Raw genomic sequence first — 23,377 nt, 5'->3', positions numbered from 1 at the left:
AATGGTGAGGTAATTTTGAGTTTGCTTGAGGTTAAGCTCACTTGAATGATCTCACGTCTATAGCAAGTATAAATTGTGCACACAGATAGTTACCCTGACACGTAAAGTGTCTAGTCAGGTTACCCAGTAAAAACATCGTTCATGCCGTTAGCTGTGAATGCATTAGGTGTCACTGACCGTGGCACTACCCAGCTGCAAATTCCGAGCCGGAGGGTGAACAGGGCGTGCTTGAGTATCCCTGTATCCAGTCTAAGTGCTGTAGCAAGCTTTTATATATGAACGCTCCATCCTGTCTTACTGCATTTAGGTGACATGCTTGTAGCTAAGTAATCTAGAGCTTTATGTGCTGGTAAGCACATCCTTCACAAGATACAGCTCTTACATTCTGCTTAAGCTTTGCTAACACCTTTTTCTGGTCTGATTTCCTCTTCCCCGCAGAGGGCAGTGTTTCAGGGATTATCGCAGGAGGCCTTATCTGCCTGTATCCACTCGCTGCTGGGAGCTGCTGATTCTATCAGCAAAAACAAGGTCAGCATCTGTGCTTTGGGTATGATCTCTTTTTTCCACCCGTGTATATCTAAAGCCGTGAAGTAGTGGTTCAGAATTCTGTTGAAATCTCAGTGAAAGCATGTTGCTCTGCCCCCAGAGACCTGATGGATTGGCCAGCTTTTACTTATGGTTAATGCATTGTAAAGCAAAGATAATGATTCACATGCTAGCCTGTCTGAAAAGGTGGAATGCAAATCATAGCAATCATGTTTACAGGCTGCTCTGGCTCATGTGAATTCAATCAAGTGATACCTAAATAAAAATTTCTGCTATAAATCTCTGCTCCCTGTATTTGTTTTCACTGCCTGTTACTCTTCCTTTTTTTCTCTGCCTTCATTGTTTGCATTTTCAAAAATCTTTCTCAATATTAAATTCACTGGGAAGATTTGTTAAGTATTCTCCATTCAGAACTGTCTGTTAACAGAAAGCTTGATCTGATGTGTTGCTCAGCATTCAAGACAGTTTCATCACATAATTTTAACTTTAAATGTTACTTTCAGTAGTTGGAGTAAACCTTTTTTCCTCTCACAGTTCCTTTAATATAAATATGGTAGTAATTTGCTAATTCCTAACAGTCAGGAAGTTAATTAAAAAAAAACCCAAACCTTAGTAGGCTGAAAATTGTTGGATTTGTATAAGCAATAAATATTTAGTAATGAAAAAAGTTTTAATTGCCATTAGAAATAAAGAGCTGTTTTGAAGTATTTCTTTTGAGTATCCTTTGAAAAATATCTGTTAAATGTAGTAACTTTAAAAAGAAATTCAAACAGTTTCCTTCTAGCTTGAGCAGATAACTGTTTCATATGGAATTGATTCAGAGTTCTACAGTTAATTACCCGTTTGAGCACTGTACATCCCAGATCACCATCGACTTAAAGTATTGCAGAGAATGAAACTCATCATGCAGTGAACCCTAGATAGGTTGGCCCAGGACTAGGATCTGGACCGCTTTGTTCTTGATGCAAGTTAATTTATCTGGTGAAATAGCGCATGTAAGAATAAAAACTATAAAATCTCAAGAAACCCTTCCACCACATTTTTTAGTAAACACTTCTATTTGTTGAAACTTCAGATTTAAATCTAATTTCTTCTTTACTGTTTTATTTAATATTATATCAAGGAAAGTTTTCTTCCAGCTTGCAAAATCAAATATGAATTCTTGAGTCTTCCTCCATTTACCTCAATGAGCCATGAACTTCAAAGATTAAAAGCAGCATGCAGTATAAAGCACACAGCTAAAATAACAAGCAGTGCAAAACTGATACTCAACAGTGTGAACTTGGCCTTGTTTTATTCTTTGTATCTTTGCTGTACTGTTTAGAAATTAACTAAGCTTTGTGTTTAATGACGTGAGAAAAATGCTTCATAAGACTTTTGCACAATAGCATGGTTAATCAAAGTTATTATGGAAATGTTAACTGTCTGGCTTTTTTTTAATCATCGTAATGATTAAAAAAATTTAGAATGTCATGTTTTTCAACTATAAATTATATGAATTACATGAAATAATTTCTGGCTCTTGTGAAGAATAGGTTTGTATCTTTCAAATAACGGATACCTGTACTTAATGGGGACATTTAGTAATATGGCTGTGAAATCTAATTCTTCTAAGAAAAGTGAATAAAGTCTGCTTCTGTAGAGTGGTATGTTAGCAACAGTACAGAAGTGGGATTTGTTGATCCCAGAGTGTAGTTAGTGGCACTGCAGACTAGTGGAAAAAGCTTGTTAGGAAGATTCTACTATTAGTTTTGTTATAGGCTGTAACTAATAAAAGTGAAGGTGTTGAAATTTTGCTCTTCATGTAATTGTTGGCATTTGTTTAACATGTAATGCATGTTGTTTTTCTTGTTGTGCCGTAGACCCAGGTTGATGGACAGCTTTTCTTAATAAAACACCTTTTGATTCTTCGTGAACAAATTGCTCCTTTCCACACTGATTTCACCATTAAGGAAATTTCCCTGGACCTTAAGAAAACTAGAGGTACTAAACAGTTGCTGGCTACAGAATGGGATGGGATTGTCCTCCCTCAATGAGCCAGCAAAACTGGGTTTATTTTATGTTCACCTGCAATGACCTGTACGCTTGTTCTAATCTCTTGCTTTGTTCTTAAGCTTTTCTGAAAAAAAAAAAAAAAACAAAAAAAAAACCAACAAAAACAACCCAAACCATTCTCTGATTTAGGGTAATTCAAGAGTATCTAACATGTTCTTTATTTTTGTATGAAATGCATTTGACTGCTTTTTACTGCTGACCTAATTTAGTTATCCAGTCCTTTTTAAGAACAGCTAAGTAATCTCTATTTCTATTGCACAGAGATGTCTTTCCTCTTTTCTGACCCTTTAAAAGAATATTTTTTGTTACTGCTGTTTAGCAGGTGAATTTAACAATACATAGTTGACTTGCCTAGAACTAGTGAAGATTTCCTAGGCCTTCCTGTGAGCTTTTGTTTTGGAAAGGATTTCTTATGCTGCAAGTTCAAGAAAGTATCGTTGAACAGTTTCATGTAGCAACCATGTCTGTTATAGGAAGGGAGAGCAGAGGGTAGTGGCCATGGTCATGATTTTTGAAATTTACTGTGGTTCCTTTGTAAAATGCAGGAAAAAAAAACCCCTCTCAATACAAAACTGAACTGTCATGCACTTGTCAGGTTTATAAAGATAATGGGAAAAATAATTGGAAGCATGTCAAGTTTCTTTTCTTCCATTCTAGAAGAGAAAGCTGAAAAAATAACTTTGCTTTTCTGCCATCTAATATGCTGCTGTTTTAACTCTGAAGCAAGCAAATCTTACACTAACCATTTCACCTATTGCATTTGAACATCGATGAAACCTCCTACCTGTTGAGTAGTTTCTAGTTGACTGGAGGTTAAAGGGCAAATACATCCTTTTGGTGTCTTGTCCTGGCTGACACACAAGTTTGTTCTCCATTTTCATTTAATTGAATAAATTTTTGTGCCAGCCAGTGCTTTTCACATGGTAGTGGTAAGTAATGGAAAACTCTTTCTTTATATTGGGTGGTGGCGATGGTGTTGGAAAGATGGACATTGTGCTTAATTCTTAATGTAGTGTAGCATAGGCCAGTAGGGCTTTTGTATTCAGGATGAGTTGTAGAAGAAAAATAATGTGGCTAATAGGAGTGTTACTGTTTTCTAGCCAAGATTTCTGCATATAGATTTAAGATTTAATTTGGCATTTATAGACAAAGGGACACTGCTTAATGTAAAAGTCATGCTTCCACCCAAATTTTTTTTTGTAGTAATATAATGCTAAGGTTCATTTAACTGAAGTAAACAGTGGGGAGTCACACTGACTAGATTATAGGGTTCTAATCAAGAATTTAGGCTCTTTTTGGAGTCAGTGAAGTTTCTGAAATAATGCAGGGAACATAATTAATCTATCTTTGCAGTCTCTTTTTAACTGCCTAGGAGTGCAGATTCTTAGTTCAGTGCAAAACCTACATGCCTAGGTATCTAGTATTCCCTCTGTTTGATGCCTTTGACAGCACTTTTAACTCATGTCTGGTTTCCCTCCCATTGTTTTATACAGCAAGAGGGGTGCAGAACTGCTTTTGAAATTAAAAAAAAAAAAAAAAAGCACAGATGTTTGTGTGGGATGATAAATGAATGGCGTTAGGGCAATAAGCCATACTGAAACTGTACTGATAATTTTCTTTTTCCCAGTTTGACTAGATTTCAAGTTGACAACATCCTGTTAACACTATAGGAATAATTTCAGTATCTTGTGCTAATTACAGACATTGGTGCTTTTCTTTCTTGGGACTTCTGTAGAGACCATAAACATGAGTGTATTTCAACCTTGATGTTTTGTTGTTTAGTCCTAACTAAAATAATGAAGCACTGAGGAAAAGAGTGCCAGTTCTAAGTTATTTCATGCAGCTGTACTTGGTTTTCCCAGGCAACATGGTCCAAATTCTGCATAAGGTTTATAAATGCTTAACTACATAGCTTATGTAAAAGTCTTTCACTTCTAGCTACAGTTACAAAAGGAAAAGAGCTCGCACAATTTGCGTGCTGATGGCACTACAGCTAGTATCAGTCATTTGTTAGGTTCATGTAATGTATATGTCTGTTTAGACTGTACAACTGTTAGATTCAGGTTTGCCATAGGTACAATTGAAAAGTAGTGGATCAAGTTCTGTGTGTTTCTGTGCCTGTGCACTTGTGCATCCACACCTAGTGGTAGTGGAGATATTAATGTTATAGTCCTAATCATGCTAGGCCATTCTTTGTGTGTAAATGAGTGATTGAAGTTTTTAATTCCTGGAGCTGAATGCCATTGACTTACAATGTGAGTGACTTTATGATTCACAGATGCAGCATTTAAAATCCTGAACCCTAAGACAGTTTCAAGATTTTTTAGACTAAACAGCAACAACGCCTTGATACAGTTCTTACTGGAGGTAATATGGAGTGTTATTGCATTAAGAAAAATTGGATCATTCAGGCAGGTGGTGATCTCTGGCAAATAAAAAGGAGAGAATTATTGTCTTCTGTTCAAGGGTACTCCAGAAATCAGAGAACATTATATCGACTCTAAGAAAGATGTAGATCGTCATCTGAAATCAGCTTGTGAGCAGTTTATTCAGCAGCAAACCAAACAGTTTATAGAACAGCTGGAGGAGTTCATGACAAAGGTACAAACATGTTATGTTCATTAACCTAACTGAAATACCAGTAGGACAAGGGAATTAGTATTTAAATTGGGTATAGGAGAAGCTGCTAGTTCTGTCTGATTTACTGAAGACGGTGGCATTTCCCATTATAAGGTCATGATTCCCTTTAAGTTCCAACAACAATTTTCCGGGCATTTTTGAGATTAATGGATTAAAGGAACATGGTGTAGTTCATTTGTAAAAACAACCCTTAATACATTTTGATCAAGAAGCTTTAACGTTTCATTGACTTGAAACAGGTCTGTGAAAGTTGGCAAAAGCTTTTCTGTTTGCGCAAAAATGCCTACTTTGACTGAATGAGTAAGCCTTCAAAAATAATCTTGGGTCCTGTGTGTTTTTGAGGGACATCTTAGACTATGGCTGTGAAGTGTGTTAAATTTTTCTGTTCTCAGCATGTTTTACACCAGTGAGGTGCTTGCTGAGCAGGACTTACCTCCCAAGTCCTGTTCGTGACAGAAATTCCTGATAGAAGTTGGTCAGAAAGACTGGGCATTCTAGGGGATAGATTGTTACAATGTACTTCTTTCGACAACCTGCTGTAGAGCTCAGGATTTTTAAGCATCTTGAGAAGACCACACAGCAAGATCTGTTACTTCTGGAAAATGAAGTGTGTGATGTGGATCCTTATTTATGGAAAATGTGGCCTCACATCTCAAAGTGGGGCTACAGCATTCCATGGACATCATAAATATCCAAATATCCCAGCTGCTTTTTTTTGAGAATTTAGAAGATTACAGTATTAAATTTACCAATGCCTGTCAGACTGGGGTGAGGAGCCAGTGGCATGCCTAAAATATAGGTGGGTAACTGGTGAGGTTGACAGGTTGTCCAGGTGATCCCAGTGATTCATTGGGAATCTGGGGAGTTTGACTAACCTGCTTAAGTATAAACCTCTTTTGAGGTTTTGTGTCCTTAGGTGCCTAAACATCTTTGTAAATTTAATCCTGTTTTAAATTTTATTTTCAAGAAATAATCTTGGTTGTAATTTTAAATTGCACTTCTGTCAGGCTGCTTCCCCTGTGTGGTGTTAAGTCAGGGCTTGGAACGGAGAGAGCCGGGGAGATTCCATACACTGCAGTATCTAACAGACTTGCGCAATTGTGGCTTGGTCACTTTGTTGTGAGTTCAACTGAAAGAAACTAATTTATTGGTTGTACTTACTTTAGGTAGCTGCTTTAAAAACAATGGCTACTCAAGGAGGTCCCAAATACAGCCTTTCGCAGCAACCGTGGGCGCAACCAGGTATTTGCCTTGTTTTATATTCATGTTACTCCTGAGGTGCTTGTAGGCTGATAAAGCTTTGATAGTTTATTACTTTGAGACTTCTTCTAAAAACTTTTCATCAAATGGAGAAAGAAAACCTTTCCATTCACCATTTTTGGTAGACCAATAGAAGCTGCGTTATATGGGGCTCAGGTATTTCAGAATGTCATTTGTCTCTGTACCTGACTTCTAAAGCATAGGAGTCTGAAAAGCTGGTCAGATTAATTTGGACTGTGAGACTGTGATTGATTTTGAAAAATTCTAAGTACCTAAGAACTGTCTGCCTTTTTCTTGAAAATCCTGGCTTCCATTTTTACCTCTGTGCTAGTTTAAATGTCTTAAGATGCCTCTAAATCAAAACCTGACAAACTTCAGAATATGTATTTAATTGGTGCAGTAGATGAATGACTTGAGTATTTCTCAGGCTGTGATTGTTCTTGCATGAAAACAGCATTTCTGCAACTGCATACAGAATGTGCTTAAGGAATTATTTGATTACATTTAAGATAAAGCTTTTGCTTTTGTAGCAAAAAAAGAATCTGCATTGAAGCTTTTATTGTCTGTACATTTGGTACCTGCTTTATTTTCAGTTTTCCTGCCACTATGCAAAAAATTGAATCTAGCTTCGTTTTCTTCTTCTTAAGAATTAAAATGTGGATGCTTCCTAGGAACATTTGAGTAGTTTAGACGTTCCTGGGTTGTTTTGCTCTTCACATTACAAAGTTGTGCTTTTGGGTGACACTGAGAAATCTGTTTATTCCAATCCATACATTGGAACCTTCTGTTGCATCATGTCCTTAAAATGCAAAGCTAGCCTCGTTCATTCATAATTCAGTGCTGCTCCATGGGTCAGACACTCTCAAGGGCTAACTTGAGCTTCTACTTAACATCTCCTGCTTCTTCGGCAGTGTTTTTAATGTTTGTTTGGAGATAATTATGTGTGTAGAGGCAGATCTAAGCAGAGCTTCTGCTGTTTCTTGGAGTCATTTGCCTGGGAAGCAGGAGTAGGGAGAAGATTTAGACACAGTAAAAACTGAGGGGAAAAAAATAAATACAGTATATTAACTTTGATACTTTAAAGCTACAAAATGTACTTTTCCCCTGCCCTTTAAGCAAAGATTTTGTAATATCATTAAAATACCGAGCAATAAAGAAAGAAGGTCTGGTCTGAGAGAGGATTCCCGTTTGGTTGATTGAAAATCCAGATGGCTGCACAGCCTTTATTCTTACAGACGTGGCCTGTGGTCAGTAAGGAGAATTTGTGACAGGCTCTTCTCTTCACTAGCACTGTTTATTTCCCAGCAGTTTCTTTTCCAGACAAGTTTTCTAGGGGGGAGGCTATTTAGAACATTGTTGCTCTTGGAAGGCGGTGACTTCAGGAACCTCAGGAGGATGTGGCAGCTTGCAGAAATGGGTTGGATGCATTTCCTGTAGGGAAAGAGAGGCTAATGTCATGGGTAGGTCCCAAAAGAAAAGCCTTGTCTGGCGTGCTGTGGTTGTATGATGCTGCACAGACCGGTCATCCCCTCTTGCCCTTTCACTCAAACCTGTGGTTATGATCAGCCCCAGTAAAGTGGAGGTGATACTCTAGAGTGTAGACTTCAACTAGCAGAATGACATTTTAGCCTGTTAAGCATATTTTCTTTTACTTTCAGCAAAGATCAATGATCTGGTCTCTTCCACTTACAAGACAATAAAAACAAAGCTGCCATCAACGTTACGAAGCATGTCGTTATACTTGTCCAATAAAGATACGGAATTAATTTTGTTTAAGCCAGTTAGGGTGAGTATTGCTAGGTGTACTTCAGCATGTTTTTCTGTAGTGTTGGGCCTTCATTTAGTTAAAGACTTTAAACACATTTTGTGGATTGTTCGCCTTATATTTCTGTGTGTATATGGTTATATGTATAACATATCTATATAAATGTATGTGTATCTGTACAGACACAAATACATACACGTGTCTGTAGAGTTACTCTAAGCTACCAGTCCAGCCAGTAAACATGACGCATACCATGTGTATGTAATAGTGAACAAACTATAACAGTCACTGTGGTGTCCCTGATCTGAGAAGCCTGTTGTAAAGACGCACAAAATAAAGTAAAACCAAACCAAAACCCAGTCTAGTGATGTTTTATAATGCTACGTTTAGCTTTAAAACCCAAAACAAAACAGCTGTCCTGCCCTCCATTATACTCAGCCTACATAACATACACGTTACAGGGAAAGTAACTGGTTCTGTTCATTCTGCATGTCTTCCTTAACACCATATGAGCTACTATAAAGAAAATTAACTCTGTCCTAGCCCAAACTAGTACAGCTTGGTCAGTTACACATGGGCAGAAGCACTGGAGGCAGAGAGAATGATGCAGCTTTAATGGGAGACCCACTGCAAGCCCACCAGAAAGAGCAAAGCTTCAGTTTTAAGCTTCCAGGCTAAGTCCATAGGACTCAGTGGTTCACCTTAGCGTATCTTAGCCGAGTTTTCATCTCACAGCCAATGTGCATCCCTTGTGGCTGTTTTAGGGGCTTGTTTTAGAACAAAAGCTCTTAAAGCTCAAGTGCTTCTCCCTATCTGGTCACTTCAGTAGCTATTCCATGTACACTGTGCTTATTCTGGTTTGTGTTTGAGATGGGTGTTGTGGTTTTTTTATACTGAGTTTTTTCTTCTTTCCTTTAAAAGAATAACATTCAGCAAATGTTTCAGAAACTCCATGCTTTGTTAAAGGAAGAATTTAATGAAGAAGATCTCCAGATCATAGCTTGTCCTTCAGTGGAACAGGTATATATGGAAGCTCCCTGTTTTATCAGTTACTCTTTCATGTAACTGGCCTTTTTTAAACATTAATTTTTTTCATTTTTAGTATTTTTAGTGTTCAGAATCTTTGTTTATTTACTGTACCCCTTAATCCTGGATGATTAAACCCAGGGCTTTATCCGAACTCTAGGCTCTCAGCTAAAAGGGGTTTTTTTTTGTTTCTTTTTATGAATATCCAATAGATTTTTTTTAAACTGAAGGTGGTGATTGACATTGCTGGGGATTGAGTTGTACAACATCATGGCAGAATCTTGCCATTTCTGGGCATTGCCTTTACGGAGAGCTATCAAAGCTAGTGAATATGCTTTAAAAAGGCCTCTGTGTTTGAAGGCAGTCTTGCTTTTGACAAATGCAAAAAGCAGCAACTTTTACATTTAGGAAGCATGAGAAAGAATCACAAGGGTTCATTTGAAGTAAATTGCATTGGGAAAATGTGCAGATGTTTATGGTAATGTAACCCTGCATGATAAGGTCTTTAGTCTCTGAGATGATTTGGATTAAGAATTCTCTGTATTAGGATGCTTTGACAGAAACTAAATAGGTTTTTAAAAATCTCACTTTACCCTTAGTGGTTCAGGGAATGTGGATAGAATTGTGATTATTCCAGGATGCCAATGTTTAAACAGATAATCTAGTTTAGATTAGAGGACGTGGCCTGCAGTGAATGTGGCTACAGGGATGTGTGGTAACTGTCCTGGAGCACAGAGTGGGAGTGGTGCACTGGAAGGAGGTGGGGTTGTGCTAGAGGAGATGGCTTCCTCTAATTATCTATTAATCTGTAGGATCAAATGTCCTACAAACAGAAGTGTATGGGAAACCGTATCGTAATCTATGTGAAACAAGTATTGTGAAGGATCCTCAGTGTGGTTCAAATATCTAAGATGAACATTAACACTTTTTGCCAGTATATGTATTATTCGTAATTCCTTGACAACGCATGAAGTCATACTAGACACTTTGACACAGTAGGTTGTGACTGCTGAAACGACTAGTCGGCATGGTCAACAATTGTGTTTTAAAAAGCCTGTGGGTGGGCATTTGACTGGAAATTTTGGCTAGTAGTTATTGTAGCTGTCTTCTCTGGATTCATCTAAGGCTCTGTCTGCTTCCTAGGAATCCTGTTTAAAGGTTAAAATGTAAGACATCAGTTCTGAAACTTAGCCGCTCTGTCTAATGTAGGCTTTCCTTTTGTCTTTCAGGTGAACTTACTTTTATCGATGTCTAAGTAGCCCAACAGTGAGGCTGCTTGAAATATGCTTCAGCTGAATGCCGAGCAGTGAAGGGAATGCAAAGACATTTGCTTGAAGTAGACTAAGGATCCCACTGTGCAGGCCAGTCTGCATCAAAACTATTCAGGCTGCTTAACCCTGGTTTAGGAAAAAAAGAGAAAAAAGGTTTTATTGATTTGTTAAAGGCCTTTCTGTTCATTGGCTTGAGAAATGAGGGTGAAGAAAATATAACGAAACCCCTTTGCTGATCACTTATGAAAGCTCAGTTACTGCCTTATCCAGATGTTTTCAGAGTTGAAATATCTTTTTTTTTATATGTAAAAACCTTTCTTGCATTCCTTTAATAAGCTGATGTATGCAGTGAAAAGCTGTACTTTCAAAGACACACTGGAAATAAAGAGGAGGGAATCGAATGGGAGCAGTAATAGGTATTTGCAAGGCTTGGAGGTAAGCACGTTTGGTATGAGAATTTGACTAAAGCAGGCATGCTCTGATATTTCTTTAATTCCCAAAAAATCCTGGCAGTCAACCATGTGCTTGAACATAATTCAGACATTCTTAGTTGGGCAAACTTTATTTCCCACAAGCATTTCTTGAAACGCTGGATGTGCTGTTTTTCTTACACTGTTGTGACTGGGAGCTGTGAGGTCTGACCTGAAGTTTCGTGCTCTAACCTTCTGCCATGTAAAGAATCTCAGATCCTTGAGATTTGCAATGGAAAGTTGTGCAATATAATTTCTGTTTCTGAGGGAATTGCATGTTTGCAGGTGCTTCACAGCAAAGCTTGGCATTGAGATTCTCATTTACTTAGTTTTGGGTCAGAGTTGGTTTTTTGCTTTACCCAAGATCAAATGGTGGTGTCATATTGTTTAAAGTGGGAACTGGGACTTGTACAGCCTTTGTGCGCTGGAGTTGAGTGCTAGTTAAGGGGGGTGTGGGGATGTCAGAAATGGAGTGTTCAAGCCTGTCAAATCAGCATTGTAAACAGGGGATAAGTACTCGGTAACTGATAAACGGTGCACACTGTTCAGGATGCATTAATTGGTCATTATTTCAGAAAGCTGAGTACTAAACACTTGGCCATTAATGGAATGAAGCACTACAGGTAGCTTTAGAGTGTCTCAGTGTGTAAGTCTTCATTGTGCAGCACTGCGAAAGAAGAATGTGGTGACTTACATGGCAGATTTTTAACTTATTTATAAAACCTGTTCTGTAGTTTAAATATGTAGAAATTTCCATGCACATCAGTGGTGTTTTGATTTAATAATTTTCTTGTTATAAATCGTGGCTGGAGACTAAGATGGTAGGATTTCAATCTACCATGAGAAGAGTTGCAGCAGTGGTGCTGAGGTACAAAAAAATGGTACTCGTAAAACCTTATATAACTCCTTAAAAAAATACCTAAAGGAACTAACAAGGAAGAAAACTTGCCCATTCTTTTTACTTATGTAGAAATACAGGCTGTAAAATAATGTCCAGTGCATTGTAATATATGTATATTTGGTTTTTATAAAGTTTTACAGAAGGACTGCATGGTCGCTGTACAGAGTTATGACTGACAATACAGACATTGTACAGAGAAGATGTGAAGGGTAAACCTTTGCAGTAGCCACTCTTGTGCTTGGGATCTTTTTCTCTCTAGGAGTACCCAGACAACTCTAGGACAGCTGGTTGAAAGATTAGAAGAGCAATCAGTTTATACAGCCTGTTTGCTAAATGAACATTTGTTTAAACATGTACAGTTTCAGATATTTACGTTTACAAATAGTGTAAATACTTTCAAAAGATTAATTTAAGATGCTTTATATTATCTGACTAGAAACTTGCTGGTTTTAATTTTTTTAAATAAAAACGTTGCCTCCTATTTTGGTCCAAGAGTAAACCTTCATTCTGTACCCTGAGGCTTGTCTGTCAAGATAACTGTAATACAGAGACAATAAACATCCTGTAAGCACAGGCAGTGCATCACTGAGAAGTGTTCTTTTTTAGCAGTAAATTGACTTTATTTGGCACAGATGTATACCTGAGTGCTGAATGTACAGCTAATTGTTAAAGTAATGCCTCTTTATGGTTATAATAAAAGTAAATTTGTATTTTCCTTACTGATAAATTATCTTCTGTGGCTTAAATGGTCTCTTTGCTTGCGATTTTGTTAGGGGGAAGAAACCACAACTGCAACAAGAACTTACTTTAACTGGTTGGTTTTTACTAAGAGAAAACTTGGGAACTGGTGGCAGAAAGCACAAGTATTACTGTATTTGATAGCTGTTTGTGGCACCTGGTTCTTCACAGACTCACCTACCTGTAGTTTCTCATTACCACATACTGTTCTCTTGGCCCGTGGTATTGTAGAAACATGTCATCCAGAGGCTTGTGGTTTGTACCCTCTAATGTCAGCATGAAGCTTCCTTTCATCCTCTGGCTCCGACAATGTCATTTGAATGAGCTAACCTAGGGAAAAATGCTCCTGTCTCTTGGAATTCAGCTTCTGTCTGACTGGTATGGGGCAGCGATGTGACTATTGCTTCCTAGGTGCTTGGAGCCTCCTTAAAGAGGTTTGGTCCTTTGGATTGCATCTCTCCTAAATGAAGCCAATACCAAAGCAGCTGCCCAGGCATTCATACATCTTGTATGACAGTGATGCCCACAGCTCAGCTTATGCTGTGCCGGGTGTTTTCCAAGCAAAACCAATAGTCTTGTTATCTCAAGTCGGGGTTCTTCTCCTGGTGTGGAAGAGCCAATCCACACACCAGCTGAGATACTTGTTTGTTGTCTGTGCAGAGATGGGTGTTAGGTGGTAATCCACAAAGCTAGCACACCTCTTAACACATGGCAAAATTTTATAGGCTTTGAACAATCAATTACAGTTATGTTTAGTCACACTTAATTCTTGTTGGTTCTTACAAGTCTCCATTTAAAGGTACAGTGTTCTTTTTTTCACCTCTTGTTCTGTGGGGAGGGGGCTTTGCTGGTAGGGGGCTCTCTTTTAATCGAGGATGGATCTTACAGTATGCTGATTAGGATAGTTCACACACAGTTCCAGTAATTTTCTGTTCAGTCTCATTAACCATTTGGTTCTCCTTGAGGTTATCTTGTGCCCCAGCCCGACATATTTATGGTCTCTGTGCCTTCTCTCAAAGCCGTGTTTTGTTAACTGTAAGGATTTAATGAACGTCCTCTGTTTTTCACATTTTCTTGTTTTTCACTATAGATATTTACTTTTTTGGTTTTCCCTCTCTCTCTCTCTCTTAAAAATAGTTCTTGTATCAGTCCCTTCCTTAAATTGTGCATGTTTGGTATTGACAAAGTGGTATGGGTAGGAAAAGGGGAAAAACTGTTGCTGAGGCGGATCATGTGGTGACTGCAGGTAGATCCAGCCCTGTGTCCACAAATGCTTTCTCCTACCCTCCTATGTTTTTAGCCTCGCTGAACCCTAAACCCAAGCCAACACTGTGAAGTGAATCATATCTTTAATACAAAGACCTCTGAATAGAACAACAACAAAAAAAGAATGAGGTGGCCCCTTTTGGTGGTGGCCAGCCATGCCGCTAAGCCATGGGAATTCCCATCTACCACCAACTGGAACCCTGAAACCCAACAGGTACCTCATCTTCCCTCTCCTGGATTACCTCTGGTCCCTGTACGCAAGCTGTCATTTGTCACCCCCTCTCGACCCGTGTCTCTGGCAGCCAAAGCAGGGTGCGGGTTTGTAGGAAGGAAGCCGTCTCCTTCAAAGTCCTGCACATTCCACATGTAACCCCACGACCATGCTGTGATACAGCAAGTGCTTCTGCTTGGCGTTAGGACTTGATGTACAGGAGGACAGGCATTGTGAGCTTGGACAAGGGAGCTCTGTGTGCAACACAGAGTGACTGTTACTGCCTTTATGAAGGAGAAGTTGACCTGAAATGCTGATGTAACTGCTTGCAGTGAGTCTTAATGTCTTCATTTCAGTATTTCAGGCAGGCAGCAGAAACCAGAGGAGTGATATCACCGAGAGAGGGGTTGCCAAAGGTATTGCAGCGCTCTGTATTTTGGACAGCAGGCTCCCCAGCTGAACCTTTTTGGATTGGAGGAAGAGCTCCTCTTCACTCTCTGGCCACTCAAGGAGGTGACTTGTCTCTGGGTCTTTCAACAGCGAAGAGAGGCTCTGCAAGGTGAAGGGCGTTAACGTTGAACCCCCTGAAGGGAGGCAGGGTAGCAGAGCAGAGCACACCTTGTCACCCAACCTTCCATGCTCACCTGTGTAGCGTGTCCAGGCTGCCCTTCCCCTCCATGCCTGTGAGGTGCCCTAACCCTACAGCTCCCCTGTGCAGGTGATCTGGTGCCCGTACAAGAGGGCTGAGAAGCCAAAGTCGTGCTCTGGCCTCCTTCGGTGGGAGTGGGCTGCCCAGAAGTTGTGGGGCAGGGAAGATGTAGCGATGGGTCCTAGAAGAAGTGTGAATTTGGAGGATGGGAGAGCAGGTGCCAGTGCTTTATGGTTCTGTATACCGACGTTGGATTGTTGCCACCTTTCTGAATAGCTACCTCAGATGTCTCTTTCCGTTAGTAATACATCTGTGGCCACGTGTAGAATATTGCTCTGAGGACTGTCAAGATTTGGTTCGTGCCTGCACTGAGGAAGACCACGGGAATCCTTCACCCTGAGGCCACAGCTCCCCACCAAGCACAAGCTCCTGGTGCTGTGTGACCTCCGTTTCAGAGCTGACCACTCGTGTTTGCATCCAGCAAAGGACAGGGATGCACACCAGTGGGCTGGGACGGTTGCACCAGCACTGAGCAGGGCTGAGCCCTGGCCAGCACATCATTTCCATCTCCAGGGAAGGGTCAGAGGTGGGGAGCCTGAGTGACAGCAAATACCAAAAGAGTTTGGCATTCCTCTCCCCAGATGCTCGTTTCACATTAAGTGAAATGCTGTTTAGATAAAATCAGGAGCTTTGTGTTGGTATTGACATTTAATATAAATGTTTTGAAAAGAAATAGTGTTTCAAAATGAATTTGTGAGACTTGCAGTTCTTACCTTCAGCGACAGCATTTCAATCTTATCTAAATGCTTTCCTGAAAGGGAATTTCATTAAGATTCACACAGGCAGGAAATTTGCTTTTGAATGAAATGGTGATTTTTCCACCTGAAAATTTGTGACCGGTCCCATGCAGCAGCCCCAAGCTTATCTCCACTGGGTGGTTTCCCTGCTGCTGTTGCTCTCCGAGGAGCTGGCAGGCAGGAGCTGGCCAGGCAGGGCTACCACAGCAAGTGCTCACCTTGAGCCAGGACCCATGTTGAAATAGATGTGATCGCTGCCATCAAAGTCGATTTGATCCTGAGCCGGGACTGTAATGGTGATGTGGCTGTTCAGTTTCACGGTGATGGAGTGGAAAGAAGGACTGCGAGTGTGGTGGCTGAAGTCATACCACTTCCAGTGCTTTGGGCTGACCCCTGCCTGGCCCAAGCAGATCCCGGTGCAGGCGTCCAGGGTGGTCCTGGGGACAAATTCAAAGCTGGATGAATCCAGAGCCAACAACTTTCTGGTCCCAAATGCCATCCTTTGCCTGCAGTTGGACCAAACTTCTTTTCTATCCAAGAGTCACTGCTGAGACCTGATGCATCAAGTCAGGGACTGGGTTTTGGTAGTAGTTTTTGTCATACACTAAAAGCACCCTACAGAAATTAGCTGGCTCCCAGCAGAGCAATGAGTCCCTGAAGGGTAGAGAAAATCCTCTGGTGCAGCGTGTGCTCTGTGTGTGTGAGTCTCCCTCTTCCTGTTGCACGTCTGTATCTTCAAAAATTCCCTGGACACGGCAAATTATTTTGCTCTGGCAACCTTTATGCGAAAAACAGGTCCTCTATGCATGCATATGTGGTCGTGCATGTGGCTGGGTAGGGGAAATGGACTTGCCAAACTACAGAGAGAAACACAGCGTGTGGGGGAAAGCAACCCGTATTTATGGCATACAAATGCACATTGATACTCCTTATCTCATGACAGCCTGGGTAGGTGGCTCAGGGCACTGGAGCATCCCCCCAGCCGTGGTAGGTGGACAGTTTTTGTCATTCGCGGCATGTTTACGTTGAGTTTTTCCCGCCTAAGCGTGAAGAAGGTGATTCTCACTGGGCTGCGAGAACAGCTTGGCCTGCCCCAGTGTTACCTTGTGCTGCAATGGGGAAAAGTAGGGGAAAAAGAAATCTTTACAGCTATGATGTGCTACAGCTCTGGCCGTGGACAAGCCTGAAACTGGTCCATACACAGAACAGACAACCTACCCACAGGCTGTTGGTGTTCTGCTTTCGTCTTTTTCTTAAATGTCAATGGTCACCTAGCATTGCCCTGAATTTACAAGTGCTGGGAGAGGCTGGCAGGGTCGTAGCAGCCTGCCCCAGCTCGGTGGCAAGCCAGCAGCTGGTGCTTGGCTAATGCTGATGGGGACCGTGTGGTCCAGGGTGGTCAGGAGAGACCTGCGGTGGGGTCAGTGATGGTTTAGTGCTGCCAGGGGTTGCCTCGGTGTCGGGCTGTAAAAACCTGGCTGCTGCGTGACGGATGAAAGGCCAACATGTCTGCAGGCAAATGGTAGGACTGCAGGAGTGTGATGGAAGCATGATTGCAAAAGCTATTTTAAAATGATTTGTAATAGCCAGGTAGACATTTAAGATGTCCATTAATTAGTCTCAGCACAGGGAAGAGTTGTAAAATTGAAACGGGATGTACTGATCCCCCCAGATACTACCTTTCTGAAGGCAAACCGGAGACTGGGGGTGGGGTGTTGAAAATTAGTATTTGATGGCTCAGACACCAGCAGTTTCTACTAAAGCCATTGGCCACCTCATATTACAACCCAGACTGCAAGAAATTGTTCACCTAAGTAATTATTTAGTGAGGAACACTCACTGCATATGAGAAACAAACCAGAAGCAATGTTGATCTCAAGCTAACCGACTCTGGCTATTGCGGCTTCTCCTCGCCTGCAGCTGATAAGCCCACATCTTTCCAGCGCGGCCACCTGGGGCTCCATGGGAAGCTGGTAAAGTAGATGTACCCTGATCCCTGCACTGTAATGGGGTCAAAACACCTCAATGGCCATGAGGCCAACCTTGGCCAAGATCCATCCTCACACCAGGGTCTGCGGACAGATGTCACTGGCAATTGAGACGGGACAATCCCCAAGTGCCCTTGTGCCATGCACAGTGCCCGCACCTGGCACCTTGGTGCACAACACAAGAAGACACATGACTCTGGTGGACTGCAGCACAGCCCTCCCACCTTTTCATGCACTTTCACGTAGAAAATATAAAACTGGAAAAAAAAAATGAAGATGTTTTCAACGTGCCTTAAAGCCCTGGGGTGCCATGGGGGCAGGTTGGGGGCAGGTTGGGGACAAGCTGGCACCTGGTGTCACCTCTGGGCTTGCACTTACCACAGGTGGCCATCAGGGTGGAAGCAGACCCCGTGGCCATGGCTCCTGAAGGCAGCTCTGATCCCTGGATACCTGCTGTCCTCCGGGATGCAATAGGTGAAGAGGGCTTCCTTGGTGAATGTGGTGAGAATGGCCATGCTGCCCGACAGGTAGTTCAGAAACAGTTAAGGAAAGACGAGCCCACAAAAACCCCACAGAAAGGATGCTTTGGAAGAAAACTGTTGTGGGACAGTGTCTGGGGGGGAAGTGACCTAAGTCTCCACCACCCTTCAGACACCCAACCCCAAGGCAACCAGCTCTGCAGAGCTCATTTCCTCACAAGAGCAGCACAAGTTGCGTAGCCAGCCCAGGAGGCTGAGGTGGGTTGCCCCAAGGGAGGAGGTTCACGGTGGCCCGCCTTGAGGCAGGGCGTTCCTGTGGCTGTCCCCCCAGCAAGTGCTGTTGCTGCTGGATGCTAAACCTGACCACTTCCATGCAGGAACAGGAGAAAAAATGTCTGTCCATTAGATAATGTCATCTTACAGGCTCAGGAGAACAGCAGTGCTGCAGGAGCAAAGGCGGGGTCGTGAGAGGCAGGTAGGGGTGTGGGGCAGGTGCCGAGGGGAAGCCTGCCTGCACACCGGGATGGGGATGCTCTGCCCCAGGCCTTCCTCCCCCCACGCTGATACCAACCCCGAGCATTGCCAGGCCATCACACTCTGCTTTCCACCTAGCCTTGGGTTTTTTGTTTGTTTGATTACTTTTTAATTAAATCCTTTTAAATAACTGAGGAAAACTCATCCTTCACTTCTGTGTTTTTGCATTTCATGTACAAAGCTCAGCTCTTCTTATTTTATGTTATTAGCTGCTCTCTGATGATATAATTTGCCAAGGGCCCTCTTTCCATTAGAGACACAAATTTATCCTGCAATACACTGACAAGTGAAATAGAAACATTTCTTTGCTAAGGGCTTAGCTCCAGCATTACAAGGGAGTTGGGTTTAATGCTTTCTAATAAGAATAAGCAGCATTACTGCCTGCTTCTGCGGGAAGAACGGAGAGCAGCTAGGAGAGGGGGGAAGAGGGGACATCTTGTGTTCCCTTCCAACATCGTCATTAAAAGCAGCAGTTAGCTCTCATGTGCAGAAAGGGGCTGTGCTTGGGTTTTGTTTGTCGCAGGGACCTGGGGGACCCATCCACAAGGGCTCCCAGGTGGAGGCACCTGTGAAGTGGCTGACTCCAGTTTTAACTGTGGCACCAATTCATAACCTGGAGATGCACATTTTGGCTCTGCAGAATAGTTAAGAATTACTTTCTGGTGGTAAGGCATGGAGTGGAACAAAAAAGCAACAAACTGACGATTTTGTTCCTGCTTTTATTTTTCAGGCTTTTTATGAGGCTAAAAAGACAGACGGTCCCAGACAGGAGGATTTGCTACCCCTGTATTTCAGGAGGGGAGAGCAGTATAATGCACTTCTATGTCGAAAATAAAAAAGCCAACAAAATCATTGATCGTGTGATAAATCACAGGTAATTTTCTTGCACTCCTGTGGAAACCGCAATGCTGTCTGGTTTGGGAAGGGAGAGGAGAGGAGAGGAGAGGAGAGGCAGGGAAGGGAAGAGAGGAGTGATGCTGCAGGGGGCTGAGCTGGCAGGGGGGTACCATCCAGCCCCTGTCTCTGCTTGCCCTCCCAGTGTCACTGGGGCTGAGACAAAATGCCCTGGGGAGCTGCTTCTTGTGGCAGCAAGGGTGGAGGGAACACCCCATCGCTTGCTGGACATGGTGGTGATGTCCCTCCTGATGAATGAAAGGCTGCCTGGACCCTGTAAAGCTTTTGCCTGTGGTGTTAAATTGTTGGAATGGGGCTTGGCCTGGGACCAGGAGCACTCATCTACTGGGGGTCAGTCTTTTCTGCCAAGTGACAAGCAATAGGACAGGAGGAAACAGCCTCAAGCTGTGCCGGGGGGGGTTGGATAGGATGTTAGGAAAAATTTCTTCACTGAAAGGATTGTCAAGCATTGGAACAGGCTGCCGGGGGAGGTGGTGGAGTGACCATCCCCGGAGGTGTTTAAAGAACATGTAGATGTGATGCTTAGGGACATGGTTTAGTGGTGGACTTGGCAGTCCTGGGTAATGGTTGGACCTAATGATCTCAGAGGTCTTTTCCAACCTAAATAATTCTATGATTCTATGTTTCCTAGCTGAGGATCCTGGATCTGACCCCACTAGACAGTTAGGATAGGGCAGCCTGGTTTGGAAAGTAAAAGAGATGAATGAAAGTGTGGAAATGAGTAGAGCAGAGTCCGAGGCTTCAGTATGGGTGGGGATCACTGACTTGAGGAAAGGAGATCACTGACGTGGGGGGATCACAGCCTTCAAACTGCATAGGATACTCCATAAGTAAAACCCTTTGTACACACACCATCCCAGTAGAACCCCAGGGACGTCAGGTTCAGCTTTCCACCTCAGCCATGAACACCTGATTAAGTCCATCTTGAAACAGGCACAAGTTGGTATGTCCCATCAACTTAGTGCACCCACTGATAATCATTTAAACATTTTGCTGAATCAGAATCTTCTCCATATCTCATAGGAGATACCTAAATGACTTTGACCAGAGCTGCAAAACTCTCACGGGGTATGAGCAGACCCAACACAATGCAGCTTTCTACAAACCGTGCCTGAAAAGCCACAAGAAGAGATCCAACAGGCTATACCCACCTGTATACAACAGGTGCAACAAAATCACTGCCCGGCTCCAGTATGTCTTCTGGAAGTGCTGATGTCAGCTGATGCCTTTTGAAAGGGGCAGTTTTCAGTCTGACAGTGGATTTGTTTTGTTTGGAGAGTCTGAGTGAGATTCTGGTCCCTTAAAAATTTTTAGAAGGTTGTTGTTGAGGGGAAGGTGATGCAGCTTTGTTTCTCCAAGCCTTGCATTATGGATTATTTGGAAAAGAGGGGGGATGGAGGGAGGGAGGCACTGAGGAGTTTTTCTGTCTTTTGCTTTGTTTGAGGAGAAATAAGTGGAAAGGGAAAATCTTACCTAACGAGGATGGGGTAGGGTCTGTGATGCTGCAGGGTGGCTTTCCTAAGAAATGTAAGGGATCTCCTTGCTTAAAACAATGAAACATCAAGCCCACGAGCAGCTGAGAATTACTTATACCAAAGGATACTAGACATGAACTACCAAGTCTCTTCCATTGCATCTCCTACTCCTCTCAACCAGAGGACAAATAGCTTGGAGATCACAGGCCTTGTTCTATGTTTTGGGTAACTATGAACGTCCCTGGCCACTCATAATTAAGATTATGGCACCTTTTACTACTCAAAGGACTGCATTCTCTGCTGCTTCTCTAGGTGCACTGAAGCTACCATGTGCTTCTGGCTCCAGGTCAAGACCAGCAATAACAGCAACTCACTAGCAAACGTACATACAGGCAAGAAATTACAGGCACTGCTGAAGTATTTCCCTGTAGTTCTCAAAGCCTCCTTCATCCAACCTAAAATCAAAACCAGGGAAGGTAAAACTAAGACCAAGTTGTTGGCCAATGACACTACCCACTCAATCTAAGGGAAATCAAGTACCATGGGTTGTTATATCAGGATTCACCTGAAGCAGTGCAGATGCCTGTATATGAGATTGTCACCATCGATGGCTTTTGTAGACAAAGAGGAGATATGGGAGATCCATCTCATTGCAGGTCTGATGAATCGTGCAGTAGAAATGCCTGTTTCCCTGCCCTTGGGTCAAGGAGAGCTGCAGGTGATGGGGAAAAGCATGGCTATGCACTTGCATAGGGAGGGTGACCAGCCCTTGGGACATCCTGCCCACACAGCTCACCACGCGTGTGGCTGGGCACCCTGCCTCGCTCCACCTGTGTGCTGTGCCCCGACTGCCACGCCGGCCTCTCCAGGCAAAACTCAGCTTGCATGTCTGATGGGACCAAGCCCTGCACACGGTGTACACTGCTGACCCCTGCAGAGCCAGAGGACAGACCCTAACCAAAAAGCTCCAACCGGGTCCTACCTGGAGAGACCTGAGTGGCACTTGAACCTTGTACTGCCTCTCTGTAACTGAGACAAACTTCAGTGTGAGCTGTCATTCCCATGAAGATATGGTGGCACTTAAAAGTCAGACCCCAAAGGACCAAAATAGTGGGAGGAAAGGGGAAACAGCAACAAAACATGGATAACTCCAGTGATGCAGTTGGTCTCTGCTCACATTACTGAGGCCATTGTGGCCCAGCCATGGCCACCTGTGGTGTGCCCTGGGAAAGATGCGTCCCTAGGGGGGGAAAGCAGGAGTTAGACCCTTCTGCTACTGAGAAGCCTGGGAGAAGGTTGGCAAGTCATATCCATGTCCAAGGCTGCTGGGTGTGGGGACTGAAGCAGCTGCAAGGCAAGGGAGGCCCCGCACAGTGTCAGACGCCTTCAGGGTCTCTTGGGAGAGAACAGTTACCTGGGGTTTGACTAGGGAAAGCCTTTTGCCATCTGGGAAAGCATGTGGCTCCACCCCCCTTTATAGGAACTTCCTAATCTGTGAAGGACAAACCTTCAGTTGCCAAAATTGCAGATGGTTGCTGAACCCTCAGCTCTAGGTATGGCTCATCAAGCCATTCAGTGCCTTTCTAAGGGCTCTACAGTGAAGATGTGCGGCTTGAGGACTCTCAGGCAAGTATTGCCTTGGCAGCACTGAACTGTCTTTGTCCAACATTTTATTCTGGTCCCATTCAGTGCTGTTGCCTGCTCAGCATGTCCTGCCTAGAGAGGGTGATGGATCTTTCCTGCCAGTGATACCATCACAGGACTGACATGAGGATGCCTCAATGCTTGTTGGTGCATGTGGGCAGTAGTGTTATGCCAAAAGTAGGTTACTACCAGACAAATTCTCTGGGACCAGAGTGAAGGAACCTGGTGATGAGGCTTTCCTCCTCCCACCAGGGTCTGGGGCTAGTTTCCCTCAGTCCCTTACCATTGCGGCAGTTTCTCCTTGATGCTGCTCCTCAGCTCAGCTTGGGCAGGGTTGGCATGGGGAGTGATTTCCAGCTCTTCTTCCACTTCACCTTCATGCATCAGCTTTTGAATGACAGATCAGACACTTCCTTATAACTCCTGCAGCAAAAGATCTGTGGGTTGCAGTGCCTGCCATGGGCGGTGGGCCTGGCATGGGGCACCTAGGTGTATTGGGTTCCTCCTCACCCTCCAGCTCCCTCAGCCCACATCCCTCTCCCCTTCCTCTCTGCTGCTGTCAGGGGGTGGTAGCTCTCCTTTTTTTTGCCAGGAAGCAGCTTGTGCATCAGGCATGCTCACATGGTACAGGTAGACTCACATTTACCTGGGGCTGTTCCTTCAGATCCACCACTGTTGGGAGTGGCTTTTCAGGACTGCTGCAAAAGGTGCACTTTGTGGAGTCTTCTCTCCAGGTGGTCTCCTCAG

The 23,377-nt window shown here is 43.0% G+C and overlaps 1 protein-coding gene and 1 pseudogene across 2 annotated transcripts in view; one reads left to right on the top strand and one right to left on the bottom strand.

Moving 5' to 3' along the window:
• COG3 (component of oligomeric golgi complex 3) overlaps positions 1–12,664 on the top strand; it is a 33,027-nt gene extending 20,363 nt beyond the window's left edge. The window contains exons 16-23 of the mRNA XM_037376599.1: positions 439–528; positions 2,409–2,529; positions 4,880–4,968; positions 5,068–5,202; positions 6,408–6,483; positions 8,160–8,287; positions 9,188–9,286; positions 10,522–12,664. Coding sequence (XP_037232496.1) covers positions 439–528; positions 2,409–2,529; positions 4,880–4,968; positions 5,068–5,202; positions 6,408–6,483; positions 8,160–8,287; positions 9,188–9,286; positions 10,522–10,551 — 768 coding nt within the window. The 3' untranslated portion in view covers positions 10,552–12,664. The remainder of the gene's footprint in view (positions 1–438; positions 529–2,408; positions 2,530–4,879; positions 4,969–5,067; positions 5,203–6,407; positions 6,484–8,159; positions 8,288–9,187; positions 9,287–10,521) is intronic.
• Positions 10,866–23,377, bottom strand: part of LOC119142969 — a 32,795-nt pseudogene continuing 20,283 nt past the window's right edge. The window contains exons 8-15 of the transcript XR_005102531.1: positions 23,271–23,372; positions 22,914–23,067; positions 21,377–21,441; positions 20,659–20,810; positions 18,418–18,504; positions 17,962–18,115; positions 15,814–16,032; positions 10,866–14,699 (exon numbers count right to left, since the gene is read on the bottom strand). The product of XR_005102531.1 is annotated as an uncharacterized LOC119142969 (transcript). The remainder of the gene's footprint in view (positions 14,700–15,813; positions 16,033–17,961; positions 18,116–18,417; positions 18,505–20,658; positions 20,811–21,376; positions 21,442–22,913; positions 23,068–23,270; positions 23,373–23,377) is intronic.

The sequence above is a fragment of the Falco rusticolus genome, chromosome 2 (genome assembly GCF_015220075.1).
Source record: "Falco rusticolus isolate bFalRus1 chromosome 2, bFalRus1.pri, whole genome shotgun sequence".
NCBI lineage: Eukaryota > Metazoa > Chordata > Aves > Falconiformes > Falconidae > Falco > Falco rusticolus.
Note: the sequence above shows the minus strand (reverse complement) of the source record. Positions and strands in the feature narration are given on the sequence as shown.